Raw genomic sequence first — 20473 nt, 5'->3', positions numbered from 1 at the left:
TGGCTAATGGTCTGCTGCTGCCCCGTGCCACTGGCAGGGGTTCACAGGTATGCCGTGCCTGGATCTGCCACTGCCCTGGTGCTGGGCCCTGTCATTGGCACGCGTTGCCCAGGGTGCAGTCTGCTTGCACCTTTGTAATGATGCTGGGCCGTGTTATTGGAAGGCATTCAACGGGGGGCACGATCTGTATAGGCTACTGCCCCGGTAGTGTGTCATGTTATTGTCAGGTGTGCACCAGGGGCCACTGTCCCGGTACCGTGCCGTGTCATTGTCAGGTGTGGTCCAGGGGCCACTGTCCCGGTACCGTGCCCCGGTACCGTGCTGTGTCATTGTCAGGTGTGGTCCAGGGGCCACTGTCCCGGTACCGTGCCGTGTCATTGTCAGGTGTGGTCCAGGGGCCACTGTCCCGGTACCGTGCCGTGTTATTGTCAGGTGTGGTCCAGGGGCCACTGTTCCGGTACCGTGCCGTGTCATTGTCAGGTGTGGTCCAGGGGCCACCGTCCCGGTACCGTGCCGTGTTATTGTCAGGTGTGGTCCAGGGGCCACCGTCCCGGTACCGTGCCGTGTCATTGTCAGGTGTGGTCCAGGGGCCCCTGCCCCGGTACCGTGCCGTGTCATTGTCAGGTGTGGTCCAGGGGCCACTGTCCCGGTACCGTGCCGTGTCATTGTCAGGTGTGGTCCAGGGGTCACTGTCCCGGTACCGTGCCCTGTACCTGCCGTGTCATTGTCAGGTGTGGTCCAGGGGCCACTGTCCAGGGGCCACTGTCCCGGTACCGTGCCGTGTCATTGTCAGGTGTGGTCCAGGGGCCACTGTCCCGGTACCGTGCCGTGTTATTGTCAGGTGTGGTCCAGGGGCCACTGTCCCGGTACCGTGCCGTGTCATTGTCAGGTGTGGTCCAGGGGCCACCGTCCCGGTACCGTGCCGTGTCATTGTCAGGTGTGGTCCAGGGGCCACCGTCCCGGTACCGTGCCGTGTCATTGTCAGGTGTGGTCCAGGGGCCACTGTCCCGGTACCGTGCCCCGGTACCGTGCCGTGTCATTGTCAGGTGTGGTCCAGGGGCCACTGTCCCGGTACCGTGCCGTGTCATTGTCAGGTGTGGTCCAGGGGCCACTGTCCCGGTACCGTGCCCCGGTACCGTGCCGTGTCATTGTCAGGTGTGGTCCAGGGGCCACCGTCCCGGTACCGTGCCGTGTCATTGTCAGGTGTTCGCCAGAGGGCAGAGTCTGAATCTGCCAGTGTCCTGTGCTGGGCTATGTTACTGGCGGTGTTCACAAAAGGGCAACATCTGAGTGTGTCACTGCCCTGGTGCTGTGCCAGTATACTGCCAGCTGTTCCTAAGCGGACAGAGTCCGTATCTGCCACTGTCCTGGAGCCGTGCTCAGTGGCACTGTAAAACATGGGTAAAGTGGGCAATTGCCCAGGACCCCACCCTTTCAAGGGGGCTCTTGGAAAAGTGAAGCGGCGCGTTAAAAAAACATTTGCACAAAACACGGATGCCTTGACTTTTGCCAAGTAGCTCCTATTGCATTACAGCTGCGCTGCCAACTGCTCCGCTTTTGACTGAAAGCACAAGGTCGAAGGTGGGGCAGGGGGTGTTGCGCAGCCCAACTTGTTGGTTTCGCGCACACACGCCGCGAGCTGACCACTGCCGGCACTGTGAGAAGCCTCAGGAGGCGGAAGCCACGCTCGACATTCACTGATGCACATTCCCTCTCGGACACATCTATCATTATTTCTACTCGATGCTGGGTGGGATGAGTAGCTGCAGAAAAAGGGTGAGAGTGAGGCATCTCTGCTGACGACATGGAGGGCGCAGAAGAGAGATGGAGGGGAGAACAAAATATGCAAGAAATGTGTTCATGGGCTCTCTGTGTCATAGCGATGCACTAGTTGGGTAATGATATTCATCGGTCATCTATATGTTCTCTATTGCAATGTATAATGGTTGCTTTAGAATCAGAGCATGGTTGGGCGATGACCTGTGGGCCCTTTGCTTGTATCTTGATCAGCTGCTTTGTACAATAAATCCCCATCTTTCACGGGAAGGCTGAGAGGCAACGTGAGGAAGAGATAAGAGAGAGAATGATAGAGCGACAACAGAGAAGGTGACTTAGAGACAAGAGAAAGTAAAGAGGAGAGAGGAGGTAGGGGAGAGTGCTCATTATACTTTGAGAGAGGGATACACGTGCTGAGACATTCCAGTAAGTGACAGGAAAGAAATGAAAGTCTGTCGCGCTGACTGCAGAGACATTACAGTATGAAGGGACACATAAACCCGGAGGTAACGAAGACACAGCATGAATACATAGACAGTCACGAGGCGCGCCAAATAGACAGCCCGCCTTCCTTAACACTTGTGAGGCAGCCAAGTGTTCTTAGGACTCCAAAGAGATATTTGGATTTCATACAAGGTCTGTCACTTTACCTAAGAGATTGCATACAATCCATGTGACAGTCTGTGAACCCCCAAGGTAAGAGGCAGTGCACTGACCCAAGCGTCGCATCTCACACAGTACGCAGGGTACCGTGTGTTCGACGAGAAGACAGCCTTGAGGCTTCCAGAGAGACAGGAGCATATTGTAGACAGGGTCATCGGAACAGGCCCCACGCACACTTAGCATACCCACAGGAGCCAGCCAGATATCTAAAAGAGACAGGCAGCCAGCTAGAAGAGAGTGGTGAAACAGCCCAAAGAGACACCGAAACCCCAGAAAGAGACAGTCAACACAGATCGAAGAGACTATTACGTAATCTAAGGAGTGCCAGGCGTCCGAGTGTGGCTAATATACACCAGAGCAGGAGGGCCTTATATCACTCACAGAACCCTCGGATAGAGCAGTGAGACGTCAGATATAGTCTAAGGAGACGGGCCATGTGCATAGCAGGTGTAAGAGCAATGGGGAAGTAGTTCCCGTCCCCTACCCCATGCCCTCAGCACACTCCCCCTTTCCTGGGCTCCACTCCCACCTGTGCCCTCTGGCTCTGTCCTGTGGTCCCTGATCCATACCCTGTGCCCCCCTTGTCCCTCCCCTATGGTCCCACTGCCACCACCCTCAGCCCCCCACTGTCCCTTCAGTATGTTCCGCTGCCCCATCTCTGTGTTCCATTCGGACCCTTTCCTGACGCCCCCTCCCCTATGATGGGAGCGGTCTCTGGGTTCACCTCTATTCCCAGCGGATGGGCTCCCTTGTCACAGCAACTCATAGGATGTGCAGCGGGTATCACTTACCAAACTCAGCAGCAAAGTCAACAACCACTCAGAAGGTAACGCCCCAGAAAACACCCTCCCCAGCTGCCCAGCAAGGAGCAGCCTCATCCAGCATACTCACATACTGTCCGAAGCATACTCACATACTGTCCGAAGGGGGGCGCCCCTTCCCAGCATACTCACATACTGTCCGAAGCATACTCACATACTGTCCGAAGGGGGGCGCCCCTTCCCAGCATACTCACATACTGTCCGAAGCATACTCACATACTGTCCGAAGGGGAGCCCCCCTTCCCAGCAGCCTCACATACTGTCCGAAGCATACTCACATACTGTCCGAAGGGGGGCGCCCCTTCCCAGCAGCCTCACATACTGTCCGAAGCATACTCACATACTGTCCGAAGGGGAGCCCCCCTTCCCAGCAGCCTCACATACTGTCCGAAGCATACTCACATACTGTCCGAAGGGGGGCGCCCCTTCCCAGCAGCCTCAGCAGCTGCCCAGCAAACTGCATCCCTGGTGACACCTTTCCAGCCGCACACTAAGTAACAGCCCAGACAGGCTCCTCGCTTGCTGCCTAGCAGGGTGTGTGAGGTACAGGCAGTGCCACAAAATGAACGGGATCTTGAGAAGAGCAGCTGGTAGACAGTTCTTTATTGTTGTGAGAAGAGCAGGTAGCGAACCCATGACCAGAGAGCAGCCAGTCGGCTCCCAGAACCCAGGGCGAGTGACCCACGGAGCTCCAAGAACCAGACCAATGTTCTAAAGGACAGAGTGACGTAACAGGTGCACGAGCATCAGCAACGTAATACAACAGTGTGCATTTTCATAAATGTAAACTACTCCGTATTACAGTGAGCCTCTAGTAATCTCATCACCAGTTGCCCAGCAGGTCCTAGCAGCAGTGGCCCCTTTAGTACCAGTGATCTAGCTAGCAGGAAACACCCCTTGCCCTGCTTCCTCGTCAGCTTTCCGTCACAACCACCCCTGCTAACACGATCACCAGCTGGCCAGACTCAACATAGTGCGTCCTCCATGCCAGCCCGGGGTGGTGCTGGCCGCAGGTGTTGGGTCCCCCGCACCCACCTGTCACAGCCTGGTCGGACGACGTTTGGCTCACATAATACACGATTTCTCCACTGGTTGCCAGACCAGGGCCTTTCACCCCTTAAGTCGTGAAAGCTGAAGGGAGCCCCTTTTTCTCTGATCAGTTCTCCATTGCCGGAAGCGTCAGCTACAGTGTCGGCCTGCATGGATCACTGCACCAAACGCCTGCGGCCTCTACTTCATAGTAAGGAAACAACCACTTGCACAGTGTGCACCATATTTTCTGTGAACACAGAGTAGTGCTGTTGATTTAAAAAAATGCAAATAATCATATCATTGCATTTAATATATTTCTAAAGTATTTAAAAAGATGAAGGTTTTACTACGGCTGGTCATTAAATCGGGCTACGCCTAGACCCTTTTCCCTCTACAGCGTATTTGATTGTTAAAGTCTTAAATTGTCCATTCTGTTGTAAGCAAAGTTTTGATTCTAAATTTGTGAATTAGTGGCCGTCATTTCATGTTTTTTCACCCATATCACTCTTCTAGGTCCTTGGAAAACCTCCTGGGTATAGCCAGGGCCACTGGAATTATGCGGCAGGACATGGTCAAATTATGCAGAAGGATTGAGTAAATTATGCAGCAAAAATGCAAATTATGCTGCACAATAGTTGTAATTGTATGATTTCATTATTTTGTCATTTTTAATCTTGTTAACACTATGTGCATTGGTTGCACCTCATTAGTACCAGGTTAACACCCAAATATAGCAATAAGCAACAGAAGTGTGACCAGTCCAGCTTTGCAAAGGGCCTTCCACTGTGCAACATGTTTTCTTCCATTTTTATTAACTTGTGACCTGTTTGAGCTAGAATTTGTTTTTGGGTTAAAATCTGCAGATTATGCAGCAGATGATGGATTATGTGGTAAATACGTCACATCTATAATTATGCAGAAATCACTACTGGCGCACAATCACATAATTCCAGTGGTCCTGAGTGTGGCATAGGGCTTGTTGAGGGACTAGTTACCATGGGATTGGAAAAAGCGGTGTGATGGGCTGAAGGGAAGTAGCCAATACTAAAAGGGCTATAGGCAGGAAAGTGGGTAGGGCACTTGCCCTAACAGGGAAATGGGTAGATTATTAGGCACCCAGAGTGGACGGAGAGCTAGAAAATGAGTTGTGTGAATGTTAAGAAGACCCAAAGAGACTGGGATGTCACTGGAGATGGTTCCCGAGCACAACCAGATGATGTCAGAGACACTCCAACATTTCTTTGCCAGTGCTGTGTATTAAACACGTATAATAACTGCACAATGTAATGTAGGTATTTGCATATCTTTTCTCTTCATTATTTTACCGTGTCTGAAAGTTGAATGTATAATTCAGTTTTGATTAGCATCATGAGAGTCTGAATGAGCTGAAAACAGCTAATAAATTGAAAGGTATTTCAAAAAGGAAGGCACAAAATAAAGGAGGGCCCGAAGTATGTCTTGCCGAAGCCGCCATTAATCCTTAAAATGGGACTGGCCGTGCTCTGCTACCTTAAGAATAACTGGCACTTATTCTTGTTCCATAGGAGCACGTAAATACTCACACAAAGGTTTCTGTCTTGCGCTAGGTTTTGGAACGTGATCAGCGTGTAGCTGGCCCTGCACCCCTCGGAGAGCCCCCCGCGTTCCACGAGGAAGGACACACACTGAGGAAAACGCCGGCCCGAGTTTCAGAGTACAGGTAGACGACAGTGGTCCTCGCCAAGGCCCTTACCATTTGATTTACGCGCTATTCTCCAAGGTGGTGAATGCTACAGCACGTCAATTCGTGGGAAACCAACATTTGGAAAAATCTACCCATTGATCTGCTCTCAAGGGGGTGGGGCGAGTATCACACTCGAAGACATATTTTTGCTTTGGAGGAGCTCTTAAAATCACTGTTAGCCTGTTTTAAATGCCCCGAATTGTCAACTTGTGGACACTGAAGCCAAGAGGCATAAAATGCTTTGCCGGCGTTTACACAATTTGATCAAGTGTTGAGGATGGCTTTAGAGCTCCAGCTACTACTTAGATCTCAATTATGAGTGACCCAGGAGTTGGGAGATAATTTTCACATCGGATAAAATCCACGAGGTTATCAATTTTATCTGGTCTAATACTCACCTTCAGTTATACCACGAGGTTCTAAATTTTATCTGCTCTAAAAATCACCTGCAATTATGAGTATCGCCTGATTAAATGAGGAATCATACCACGATTTTGGTTATTTTCTACACCAAAATCTGCATGTCTCTCTGTTTAGCCAGTGTTTTCGTCTATCAAATATTGGCAGGTTTGACATGCCAAAATTTAATCCAGGAGGGCAGACTTATTGCACCCAGGTTTAGTAACCTGGGCACCACTTGTAATTGTGATCCCTTGCATGCACATCGGTCCCCTGGCTAAAAAAGGGCATCTTCTTCATGAAGATGAACTTATAGTAGGGCTGGCAGTACAGTGAGTCAACAAGGTCCTCCTACCTACAGTGCCATGAGAAATAGGGTGAAAAACTACCCCAGTGTGTCATATGGCCCTACTACTCTCCAAATCTAGATGATGGGCCAGCCACATGTTTTTGACAATTTGCCTACGCACAAAATGTTGCACCAGCCCAGATGTTTGAAACACACGAGTCAACATCCCCGCCCTTCACTTGTAAGAGAAGAATCTCACTCCCCGTTCCTCCATGAGGACCCAGGGTCCCCAATCCCAAGGACAGTGTATTTTAAATAAGGAGAGAAGGGCATGCCCCCTTCCTTGTGCTGTAAATCAGCCCAGAGGACTCCATACTCAGGGACCAGATCCAAGTAGTGTCCTGGGGACCTCACCCCCCCAGGACACTGCTGTATTATGTCCAGAAGAGTGTGGGCATGCTCTTCCCGCATTCTCTCAGGCAGAAAACACACTGATGCTCCCACCGGGGCAGGAGCAGTGAAATGAGCTGCTCCCAGTGGGGCAGGAACAAAGGGGAGTGGTGCTGGCACCTGTCAGGACCACAATAAGTGCCGGCTCAGCCACGGGGGACTTGGGGCTCCACAGTGGCCCACAACAACACCTGCATTGTGGGTGTCCTGGGCAGGCATCAGGACTCCCATTTACAAAAACAAGTTGCTGGATCCTTTCAGCACCACAAGGGTATGGTTGCTGGTGGGGAAACATCAGGGGCCGCGGGTGCCTTAGGACTTCTGCCGCAGCGCTCAAAATGGAAACAGGGATGGGGAGGTTGACCTGGGTGGGCACAAGGGCATCCACAAAAGTTTAAAAAGTTTGAAAAGTTCAAACAGTTTGAAAAAAAATAAAAGGAATAATAAAAGAGTAGCAGAAGCTACTGAGTGGAGTGCAGAGCCCCTTTGTGGTCGGTTCCGTGGCTTCATTTTGTAGGTTGAAAATTGTTAAAAAACACTCAAAGACATTGATTTTTTAAATAAAACTTTATGAAAAATGTTTTTAAGACAACCACTTTTATGAAACATTTCACTGTGTGAATGAATGAAAGATACATTTGATTATAATTATTGGTGATTCTTTGTCAAAAACAATAGGTGTGCTTTATTCCTGTTGATATACTGACTCCTTCATAAAGCCAATAGCCCCACTTTTTATATTTTGGTGTTCTGACCCTTTGACAAAGTCAGTAGTCGGTCTACCTTACTTAAGACAGCGCCATTAAAAATTTAACATCACATAAGTCAGCCATGCACACACGTGGGGGTGTAGGTGCGAGGTCCTGCAGCCAACCCCACGCTGAGGACGGCCTAGGGAAATGCACGGCATGGGGTTGGCTGCCTTCGGGGGTTGGTCGCAGGGTGTTACCACACTGCACTAGGCCAAAGGCATTTAAAAAAATCTCGAAAGTTCATTGAAAAAAAAAACAAAGGTCCAAGTGATGATATAGTTAGGTGTTGCAATGACAGAAAAACGAAATCCCCAGTTATAGTTTACTGAGCTAACTATAACTTGCATCCCTGCCATGCACTGCTTATGACCTCACATACCACATTGCTTTTGACATGGCATCATTAATGGCATCACAACTGCCAATCCCAATGCACTCCTAATTCACATTTTATATATTTTTGTTTTTTGGCCTCCCGACCACCCTTAGGCAGACAACCCCCGTGCTGTATAAGGTCTTCAGCCCTGCAAAGCAGGGGGTTGGCTGCAGGTCCTTGCCTCAGGCCAGGCCCTGCACCCAAACCCAGCAAGTGAGCAATCTTCTATGGAAGCCAGTCCACCAGTGGACACCTATCACACACTTTACACGTTTATTTATTTAATTTTTGTTGAGGTATCACAGGCATCCAACTCCAGCTGTGCACAGCTTTTGGCAATGCATAGCAGAGTGTTGGCTGCAAGTCTTAGCCAGAGGCCAGGCCCTGCCCCAACCCCCAGTAGTCAGCCAGTCCCTCCACGGACTCCCACACCATATTTTACATATGTTTTTTGCAGTATACTTGTACTCCTGCAATGCTGCCACTCAAGCTCCACCCCTATGGTACTGCAGAATCGTGCAAGCTTCACCCAATGAAGGTTGCACAGTCCCGCAGGTGAAACTTGAGCAGCAGTGCCGCAAGAGTATCCGGTTCCTCATGGGAGGGCCGTGCTGTGTCCTACAAGAGTATCATGGTACCTGCTGCACAGTGTATTTTTATTTTTATTCCAAGGGGGAGGTCCCACTGGAACCACCATCCTCATCCCAACAAGTGCAAGGGGGTTACGCGATCCGTAGCCTTCCCCATAATGCCTCTTGTTTTTACTTCAGTCCTGTAATGGCACTGACTATGTGTGTGTCTTCAAGTTGCGGCCAGACAAACAGATCTCTTGCCTGCGGTACCACGGGCTGTGGTACTGAAAAGGCCAACAGACAAAAAAAGGTCCCTCGACCAATCAGAGACTCCCGTGTTTTTTCGATACTGTCATATTATCAGCTGCATAATTTTCAGATTTCACCAAAAAATGTATTTCTAGAATTCTTTGGCAATTGAAAACAGGCTATCAAAATACTGTTTAAAACACATAATGAAATCTTTGCTGTTTGACCTAGATCTACCTTAATGTCATGTATCTCTTCCCACTGTCACTGCCTCTTCACCTTAAGTACTCCCTTGCTTGTCACCTCGTCTCTTTTTATTCCCTCTCCCAGACCCCTTCTTCACAAGTTGTTCTTTCTCCTCTACTCACCCATGTACAAATATACTTTCCCTTAAGTATGCTCCTCTCCTCTTCACTTCCCTGGCATCCAGAGACTTTTCTAACGTCAGCTCTCAGTGACTAAACCAGTCCTTCTCTACCCAATCTCTTCTAAACACATCTGGATCTCCTCAACCCTTTCTCCCCCTGATCTCTCCTTTTCAATTCACCTCTCTAGCATCTTGGCCTCTTTCAGTAACTACTCACATGTGTATTGCTTGCTGTAACGCTTCTCTTCTTTTTCCACGTTCCATGTAATGTTGCAGCACTTAGACGTCACCTGATGGTGTGTTCAGTGCACTGATACTCTCGGGTTTGTGTGCGCTTTCTAAGAATGCATGGATAAGCACATACATGTGTAGAGTGCTATTGAGTTGTACGGTTACCGTGGCTGCGCAACTCTTCCGACAAGAGCTACTCCCCTCTGAAGCAACTGGTGATGGTTTCTGGGTCAGTGGTGGGCACCCGAGATCTCCTGGGTTTGCACTCATAGTGGGCAACTGTTGCAGGCGTGGCAATCTTTGTCTGACCTCTTCTGAAATATGACACAAGCCTCCCCCTTCCGGAGGAGCTTCTGATGGTTGCGAGCCAGTGGTCTGCACATGCATATCAATAGATGACTATAAATATGCTATGGATCTAAAATATTCCTCCCCAGAAAGACTTCTCCTTTGCGACCTGTTTCGAAGTACGAAAGATGCCTGTTTTTAGGGATATTCAGGGCTGGCCAACGAATACTATGAAAAACGGAAGAAGCTGACTGTTTTAGAGGCCTACGTCCCGCCAGTGTGTGACTCTTCTGTTGCGAGTTCATAGAAACAACTCCCTTCCTTGAGTTGCTGGAGATGGTTGTGTGAGCTGGTGGGCTGTACCTGGCTGCTGTGGGTCATTTGAACATAGGAAATAAAGTAGCAAGTCATACATCTCCACACATGCTGTTTCCATCAGAGGGATATTCGGGACTAGCTGTGCTTAAACAAATCAGTGAATACCATGAAAATACGAGTAAAAAGTCTGTGCTGCACTACAGCTACCATGATGCACTTTTGAAAGATTGCTTCAGGTTTGCCAATTGGTGTGGACTTACCTCTTGCTTTATTTAATCAACTGTAAAGTGCAAGATTCAGTACGTACATATAACAAGTTATTATAAAGTGTGATGCATTCTATTATTGATCTGACACACGATTGAAAACAATGACATAGAATAAAATACACTAAATGTTAATTGGTACCTGCAACAACCAATACATACTGTCTCCGTATATGCATCCGGGATGTAGCTAAAGAGTGTTGTTATACTGCATCCATTTGGACCAAATCCACTGGTGTTTACCCGGCCAACCTCTAGCTTTATACACTGCCTCCTCTGCCAGGGCACATCTATTCATGAACCATGCCATTCACCAAAAGATTGGGTGTAGGACTCTGCCATCTCCTTGCAGTGTCAGGGTTGGCAGTTAAATAGCCCGTTCCACAAGTAGGCATCCATCCATCCATAATCAACATCAAAAAGGCTTTAGGGTGCAGAGAAAAGCTGTGAACAACACTAACTCCAGATAGGTGAATATTCTGGTCCAAATGGCAATAACTGGGCATCCCCAGATGGAGCCTAAGAACGCGCCCTTTGTGTTAATGCATCTCTAGCATGCGACTGATGGTGCTCTATCCATCTGCCACAGCCTGGAAGGATGATATTGTGGCTTGGTGCTGGTATTAAAATTGTATTAGTCTGAGTCTGGCTGAAATAGCCACCACCTTGGGGGCCCTCCTCTCCTCAAGCCGCTCATTGTCATCCAAGATACCAAGGTCACCATTCCACTTTTACCCAAGATCCAGGAAAGGATGTGAGGCATTTATAATATGGGATCAGTAGACTTCCGATATTCCCTGCGTTTCTAATTGCTCCATTGTTGGTTTAGCCTCCAAAGAGTGGGACTCAGGTCCTGTGTTCAGTTCAGCCACATAGCTGTCTTAAGGCATGCCTGAGCTACAGGTACCTGAAGAACTGGCTCCCTTGAATATCGAAATCAACTATTGATCTCTCAAAGATTTGATGGCAGTCTAAGGCATGCCTGAGCTGAAGATACCTGAAGAACTGGATCCTGTGAAGATCGAAATCAGCTATCAAGTGCTCAGAGAATTTCATGTGATCTTTGGTCCAGACGTCTCCAATTTTGGAGACACCAATGAGATCCCAGGAATGGGAACTCTACAGAGTGCACAAACGTTTAAGCAGTGTGCCGTGCCATAGTGGAATCTCTGTGGTTATCTTACCATACCAACCTTTGTGTTTAATTGCCATTTCTGGGACTCAAGTGGGATTTTTACTAAGTGCTGGTACTTCATGGGAAACCGTGGCACCATATCTCAGGGAGTACAAATCATGAGACTGTAGGAAGAGTAACTCTATTTGTATTGCACTGTCTCCCCGGAATAAGTTGAGAAGCCCAGTAATAGAATTGAAGTTTTGGGGTCCCTAAACCACTATCTAGCATGGCTAGTGTGCATTTGGCAAAGGACAGACGTGGGGTTCCACCTACCCGCAAAAACCTTGTCATTTAATTATGCAGTCTGAAAAAAATGCTGTGGTAATGAATATTGGTAATTCTGGACAATATAGAGGAAACTGTGCAGGGCAATGATTTTAAAAAGGGCGGCCTGCTCCATTATGTTAATTGGGAGCTTGGCCCAGTTGCTGAGGTCCCATGGGATCCCACTTTGCGAAGGAGCTACATTGAGGTTCCAACACAAACTAGGTTCAGCTGTAATCTTCATGCTGCAATATTTTTGGTGATTGGGAGCTATGGTTAGCTTCTCAGCATATGGGTTATGTCAAAAGCTGCCGACCAGCGGCATATTTGTTGATTTTCTCCAGTATACCCCCAGGGCTGTGGTGTCTCTGTACACTTGTAAAATATAAAAACTTCTCAGAACGGAGACCTCGGGCACTGCAGTAGAATATCATCTGCATATAGAGAGTCCTTATCCTCAAGACCCTCAGGCCACTGAAATCCCCAGAGACCGCATTACGCCTTATCCGTTCCGCAAGATATTCAACAACAAGTGCAAAAATGAGAGGAGAGAGTGAACACCTTTGGGGTGTATCGCAGCATTTCCAACAAGGGGTTCAAAAGAGCTCCATTTACATGGGCCTGGGCCCACGGGAGGAGTAAGGGACCATTACGTACCAGAAACGGAATCTTAGGAACAGCTGTCCATCTGCATACATATAAACTGATTGATCGTTGTACGCCCACTTTCCAGAGGAGCGCTATGTTACTACATTTTTAGGAAAGAGGACGTTTTTTGGGAGGGTTGTGGTGGGTGGAATGGACAAGAGACTATGGAGACAACATAGAAAATAATTCTAGGTAGCCTCCTATTTAAAGATGTCAAGCAAGAGAGGAGTGAAGACTAAGGCTCTATGAGCTATTTTGGATGTTGATGTATTACACCTAGAGAGAGACAAGGACAGTTATAACCACCATACTACCTCCCAGAATCAAAAGCTATATACACAAAAGGTATGGGGGGATCTAGTGAACAGCCCCGCAGGGCCTGTTCAACTTGTTATGGGATCACTCTTTTCTGTGATTTAGTCAAAAATAAAGTATGATTGTGGTAACTGTGTGTTGGGGACCTATTTGAAGGGTTCCTCCTTACAAAATAGGTGGTCTGACACACATTATAGTGTCATGCTTCATCATTTCGCCACCTATCCCCAACCAGGTAGGATAATACCACCTGGGTGGACTCAACCTTATGGTTAAATGAACCCCAAGGGAGTGCCAAAATGATATTTCTCTGGATAATATAGGGATCCAGTTATTCAAATATAATAACCATCAGATCACCAGTGTAGCTCACACCTTTTAATAATGGGGTCTGTTGGTAAAATAAAAACAAAGTCGGGACACTATTGAGTATAATGACTCATAATGTCGCTCTAATCCTACAGGCCAACATGTTTCTGCCTACACATCTAGCCTTTATTGGTCTGTGGCGTTCATCAGGGCCTGGGATCCTTCCTAAATATTGTGATCACAAGCAGCTGGGGAAGGGCCCTAATAGTTGCAACAATAGATCGCTCCTTTTGACAAATGTGTGACTATAAGGGGCATCACCCTCAGACCAGGGGCCAGCTGCCCTCAATGTTTAGGGCCTCCCAGTTTTGAGTGAAATACTCAGGTAGGCCTGAGTGTTTTATATATGAGCCTCTCACCGCTTATTTGGGAGAGGCATCCTCTTCACACTATATTTAGGAGGGATCCCAGGCCCTGATGAATGCGCTAGACCAGTAAAGGCTAGACGTGTGGGCAGAAACATGTTGACAATGTAGGATTAGAGCGACATTATGAGTCATTATTCTCAATAGTGTCCCAACTTTGTTTTTATTTTACCAACAGAAACCATTATTAAAAGGTGTGAGCTACACTGGTGATCTACTAGGTAATTTTATTTGTATAATTGGATCCCTATATTATCCAGAGAAATATCATTTTGGCATTCCCTTAGGATTCGTTTAACCACAAGGTTGAGTCCACCCAGGTGGTATTATCCTACTTGGGTGGAAATATGTGGCCAAATGATGAAGCATGACACTATAATGTGTGCGAGACCACCTATTCTGTAAGGAGAAACCCCTCAAATAGGTCCTCAAAAAACGGTTATCACAATCATACTTTATTTTTGACTAGATGATGGAAAAGAGTGATCCCATAACAAGTTGAACAGGCCTCTGTTCACTAGATCTCCCCCATACCTTTTGTGTATATGTCTATTTTGGATGCTGATACCTATCTAGAACTAACAAAATAGCATGTGACCTCAAAACTGTTATCAATGTACTTTGGACTTTTCCATTAAATCGCACACTATAGCTAAATTACTTTGAATACTCTTGCTGCTATTCTATTTTTATGTACTTTCTTCAACTTGTCTCCCTCTTTTCTCACTCTATTACAGACCCACTGGGTTCCTTAAGATTTCAGAAGTGAATCCTTCAGGGAGATATATTCGGATCTTCAACTCCTCACATGTGGAGAAGGCTGACCTGAGTGGCTGTGTCATTCAGCAGTGGATTGGAGGACACCCAGTGGCTCTCTTTCGCTTTCCACTCAATACAGGGTTACCGCCTCAGCAGTGTGTCACGGTAGGAAAAAAGGATCAAATGCATTTATTAATAATCTATTTGCAGTGAAGTTGAAGACTACACCACCTTCTTAACAGCGGAGATGCCCCATCAAGCCCTGCCAAATGTCACACATTAAGGGTTAGACCAACACATTTTAAGGATTTATCATGCAAGTCAGTTGTGCTCAAAGCAGCAGCATCTGACAGAGCGGGCTTAAAACTGGAATATCCCAAGTCTCTAGTACAAAAGTGGATGCTGTGTCCTGCCCCTTACGCTGTCTTGCACTCATCCCTGAGTAGCCTGTCAGATGTGATCTGAGGCCCATATTTATGCTTTTTTAGCGTCACATTTGCGTAGTTTTTTTTCGCAAAATCACACAAACTTACAAAATACAATTGTATTTTGAAAGTTTGCGCTGCTTTTGCGTCAAAAAATGACGCAGATGCGGCACTAAAAAAGTATAAATGTGGGCCTGAGTGTCTATAAAAGGCCAGGGCCCCACCCCATCAGTGCCAATATTGTAGAAAATGGACTGTTGACGCTGAATTGATTGAATCAGCTGCAGTCAAAGTTTTGGGGCATGTGGCCCTGTGCAACCAGCCACTGTCTCTGAGAGCTCTTAAGGGAAGTGCTGGTGAGGGGGAAAAACACCAGCACCTGTGCCTGCAGAAAGCAAAGAAGAGCAGAGGCAGAGGGGAGCTGGAGAAGGCAATGGGACAGTAAAAGGTGAACCAGGCATGACAGAGAATGGGTGAGGAGTACAGAGGGAAAAAGAAGTGAAGAGAAAGGAGAGTGAGTGCTTACATCACCTGGCTCTGGACCTTGAGTGGAGAGTTAGCTCTTTAGTAGGTCATATAGTGGTATTATACCCAAATCCAGTAGTGGCTTGGGGCCTTATGCACATGGCATCTTTCTGGTCCACAACGGCCTGAATTACAGAATCAGGCTATTTGCAAGCGCAAAAAAGATTTTTTAAATCTACAAAAGCCCAAATTGGGATTCGGTAACATGTTACTGAATCGCAATTTTTGCGATAAATTCAATAATTGGAAGGGGCGTGTTTAGGGCATCTCTTCTAAAAATTAATTGCACTGGTATGTACTCATGTTTTGCAAGCAAGTTCTGTTCACAAACATTAATATTTTACTGACTCCTCCAAGGAAGTGGTAACCCATTCGCAAATTGGAGGGAGTTACCAAGGCATTCCTTCCTCTTTCAGAATAAAAAAATAAAAAAAATAACAGCAGGCAGTAGTCCCACAGACCACTCCATACTCTTAAAAAATAAAACTTCAAAGTTTACGTTTTTTTCTTTTTAAACATATCCCATTTCCCTTTAAGGAAAACACACTGCATTAAAAAAAATAGTTTGCTTTATTAAAAAGCTATCACAGACATGGTGGTGTGTTGACCTCAGCAGGCCACCATTCTTGTGATGGCTGCAATTCCTAATGAGTGGCAAACTGTGTCCTACCTCATTAATGTTCATAAGGGATGTCGGTTTGCAAACCCATTAGGAATCGCTGTTTTATTTATACTTATTTTGTACATTAGAAAATGCGATTTCCCAATTGTGATTTGGAAAGAAATCACAATCCCTACATTTTGTACATGGGTGGGAAGGAGTGGAGGAGGAATGAGATAGAGAAAGCGAATATGAGTGAGCCAGGCAATTGAAGATTTATTTAGATTTTACTGCACACCCATTTTTGGATACACAAGCACTACAGCCAACGTGCAGTGTGCCACCTGGTGCCTCTTAGTAAAATAAGAGCCGCAGGACATAGTGTAATTCCTGGACAATTAATGGTAAAATGTATATTGATACTTCAAATTAAGGGTTGACACTTTCAAGAGAGGTATGGTGGCAGATCTTAAAACCATTCTCTGAAAAGAGCTTTTCATTTGTCTTAGTTTCACTGTACAAAAGCCCGGTCAATCGCTGTCTTATAACTTATTTTGCTCCAATATGAACGCTGCAAGACAGATCCAGTGATTGTTTCAAATTGATTTTTAATGATGATTTATTGGTCAGTTAATCCCTGAATAAGGTGTGTCCCACTTGAGTTTAGGTGCATTATTTATGTTGAGGTTTTGTCCTAAAATCTCAGGAGTGTAATATTCGTGGTCATTAATTACTAGTGCGCAAATGCTGTATGTACTGATCGCTGAAAAGGGTTAGGATACATGTACTGTTAGCAGCCGGCCAGGCATGTGAGTACTGGGAGGGACCAATGAGGCATGTACTGCGAGCGGCGAGGCCAGGCATGTGTTTACTGGGAGGGACCAATGAGGCATGTACTGTTAGTGGCCAGCCAGGCATGTGTTTACTGGTAGGGACCAATGATGCATGTACGGTGAGCGACCGCCCAGGTATGTGTGTACTGAGAGGGACCACTGAAGCATCTATGGCAAGTGACCACTGATGCAGGTCATTGGTGGGACCAGTGATGAAGTAGGGTCTGGAAGGATGCTTATCATTCCCTGGGGCACATACTACCGTTGATCACTGAAACCCATCATGCACTGCCTGCATGCTGTGACTCGCTGGCAGCTCAGATGAGAATTGGGCTGCACATCTGAGTCCCAAAGTGGCCCAGACCATAACAGTGGTGCACAGAGTTTAATCTGCATCATCTCTTTTGCATTTACTACAAAAGCTGGCAATTTTACTTTAGGTAATTGTCAGCAGACAGAGCACAAATTGCTCACTCTGGGAAGGCCCGACCACGGTCGGGCTTTACGCTGTTCTGAATAAAGACACTATTAGGGACGGCCTGCGCACAGCACAGGAATTCCACATTAAGGCCCATATTTATACTTTTTTAGCGCCGCATTTGCGCCACTTTTTGATGCAAAAGCAGCGAAAACTTACAAAATACCATTGGGACTGATTTATACTTTTTTAGCGCCGAATTTGCGTCATTTTTTGACGTAAAAGCGGCACAAACTTACAAAATTCAATTATAGTTTGTACGTTTGCACCGCTTTTGTGTCGAAAAATGAAGCAAATGCGGCGCTAAAAATGTATAAATATGGGCCTTAATGGGTAGAGAAGAGACTGCAGAGCAGCGCCCTCAAGAGCCTGAATCAAACCTCACATAGCAAAGCTCACGGAGGAAGTGAGGGATCCAGAAGCATCTGGCCTGCCCTTTTGTCTCTTCTCAACTAGGTGGCGTTGTAAATAAAGAAAGCATTTCAGGGTGAACAAGTCCCTTTCTTCCCCAAGAGTCCAGTGTAGTAAAAAGTACAACATTGTATTAAGACGGCCAGCCATCCTTCCTCTTGGCTGGTGATCCTGGTGCTCAGTCGGTGGTACACCAGAGAGTTTCTGTGCAATAGTTACACAAACTTTAGAAGTACGAGGCAATGTGCACTGTGCCGGGACATGCCACAGGCCCAGCCTCCTAGGCTGCTACCACTTCCCAAGGACTGCTTGGTTGGTTTTCTCTCCATCTACTCCGATAATACGCCCACACCAGAAAGCGTGGATAGGGCTCTCTAGAGGAAGGAATGTTGGCCAGTTCTCCTGCCGCAGCTGAGATTGCTCCCCTTGCAAGCTGTGGCCACCTCAGAAAAACATCTAGTAAAAATACTGCCAACAAGTTGGCGCTCTCAGGAAATGTCATCTTAGTGAGACCCATTAAACCTCCTTTCCTGAGCAGATTGATGTTAAAGCTCCGCTAACCAGGGCAATGTTAAGGAACCAAACACACGAGGCTGATCCATCAGCAACTAACACAGGGCCACAAGCTGGTGGAGCAGGCTTCTGCGTAATGAGGCGTGTGTGACGAAACTTCATGCAACAGCGGGCAGCAAAGGCGCACGAGGGATGGGTCCTGGCGGTCCTCATCCGCCCTTGCCTGATTTTCATTGGTAAATGAACTCTGAAAGCTTATGGCTCTAGCCAGTCAATGATAATTGCGGAGACCCTCAGAGGCAGGTCATACACCATATGGAGGCAGGGTATAAAGGGAGGCAGGAATGTGACGACTCGATTGGCCATGACTCCTGGCCCTCTATCAAATCCTGTTCCTGCGGTGCACAGTATACACTGGAATCTACTTACCACAGAGACTGAAGAAGCCCTTTATGTAGCTATTTATGCCCGTGATAAATGGGTTAAACACTAGCGTTTGTATAGAATTTACAGTGGAGGAATTTGATTCGTTTCTTTTACATGCATAATGTTAATTTCGTCTAATTTGTTTCTGTAGTGAGTTAACAACAAAGTGACAATGGACAGGGGCAGATAATCAGCAGCCCAGAGGAAGGGGCCATTCTGTCAACACAGTCAGATGAAGGCAGTTACTGGGTCACTGGAGAGATGGTCCTCATTAGGAGGCTGAGTCGTCTCTGTAAATGTACCTGTTGTTCTCTAGATATCACAGTACACACATCCTAGTGAGGGAGGGGATTAGTGTTACTGTCTCCTAGCAACGGGAGGTAGGTAGGGATGAGATGAGAGCCTGACTGGTGCACACAGGGCGTGTATGAGTGGCCAGGTGGATGGTTGGGTGCACCTGGGCTGGGACGTCCTGGTGTGAGAGGGGGCTGAAGCGGAGTATCTGAGGGACAGGTTGGATATTGAACAGAGTGCGATGGGCAAGCTTAGGAAGGGGCCTTCTCTGGCCACAGCAGAACCTCAGGGTCGCCGAAGAGCAAACACAGATCCACCTAAAGTCCCAGCCCAGCTTTGCCCTTGGGCAGCCCGGGCCTTTACCACTCAGATGAATGACGTGTGCGGGTTCCGGGTGGCAAGATAGCACAGAAAAGGCCCGAGGGGGACATTAAATGGGTAAGTATGTGGCAAGGCAGTAATATGGTCATCAACCCTGTTGAGAGTCTGGGCACAGAACAGCATCCTGCCCTGTCCAGGCTGCAGTACGGCTGGCAGGAAGCCTAGGCAGGGGCCTGCACAGCTGATATGGCCGTCTGTTATTTAGTTGCTGCCATCAATATAGATCCGCAGGTCATATATCGTCCTGTTGATGATGCTGCCATCATCCCTCTGTAATGGGAAGAGCCTGCTAGGACCAGAGGCAGGTTATCACCAGTATGCTGGAGTGAGACTAGCTGGCTTCGAGACCCAGAGGTTAGGGCCAAGGCTCCTGTCTGTGACATGCTGCTTGCGGGGCCACTGGGACCCGGTGTGAGTGCAGTCTCTGAATGAGTACCTGTCTGTGCATTATACAGAAGGATTCTGAATCTGGGTGATTCCCATCCCTCCAACCTCATGCCTCCATTCCCCCAGGTAGGTGCAGCACCCGTCCCTTTCAAGGACATCATTGAAGGGACGGACCCCTGCATTGCTGTGTCTAGAGAAGGTTGCAGCCAGTGCTGAATTTGTAATAAAAAAAAATAAAAAAAAGAATCAAGTGCCAGGGCTCAAGGTAATTCTCACTGGTCCCTGCAGCTGCAGGTACTCATACGCCACTTCAAACTGTAGGTTTTAAGTTCCAGTTTAATCATGTTTTAAAATATATTAAATAGTTCAAATTCTCCTCTAATGAACTCTTAAAAAAATACACACATTACCAACGAATTATGGATGCTTATAAAAATGAGCAGGTGTTTACAAATGAGTGCAGGGGCTCAGCACCAGCAAACACTTGCACAAGTTAAGCACTGGTTGTAGCAGTTCCTGGACTCGCCATATCATGCTGGAGGCACTGGCCGTGCGTGCTTTTGTGTGAATGGGATAGCCCACATATCACCGTACCGTACGTCGCGCATGCGCAGGAGAGCCGCTGCTGCTGGTCCGTACAGGTTGTGCCTCCGTGTGGCCCCGCTGGGACAGGGAGCAGTGCGGTTATACCCTCTAATATGAGTGAGTCATGCAGTGACATTTTAGCCGG

General features: G+C 47.4%; 1 protein-coding gene across 3 annotated transcripts in view; it reads left to right on the top strand.

Annotated features, from left to right (window-relative positions):
* Positions 1–20473, top strand: part of LMNTD2 (lamin tail domain containing 2) — a 111522-nt gene that overhangs the window by 26479 nt on the left and 64570 nt on the right. For all 3 annotated transcript variants that reach the window (XM_069223068.1, XM_069223066.1, XM_069223067.1), the window contains exons 4-5: positions 5879–5991; positions 14448–14634. In XM_069223068.1, the coding sequence (XP_069079169.1) occupies positions 5879–5991; positions 14448–14634 (300 nt within the window). The remainder of the gene's footprint in view (positions 1–5878; positions 5992–14447; positions 14635–20473) is intronic.

The sequence above is a fragment of the Pleurodeles waltl genome, chromosome 3_1 (assembly GCF_031143425.1).
Source record: "Pleurodeles waltl isolate 20211129_DDA chromosome 3_1, aPleWal1.hap1.20221129, whole genome shotgun sequence".
Lineage (NCBI taxonomy): Eukaryota > Metazoa > Chordata > Amphibia > Caudata > Salamandridae > Pleurodeles > Pleurodeles waltl.
The sequence above is the reverse complement of the archived record's forward strand: the minus strand, read 5'-3'. Positions and strand labels throughout refer to the sequence as shown.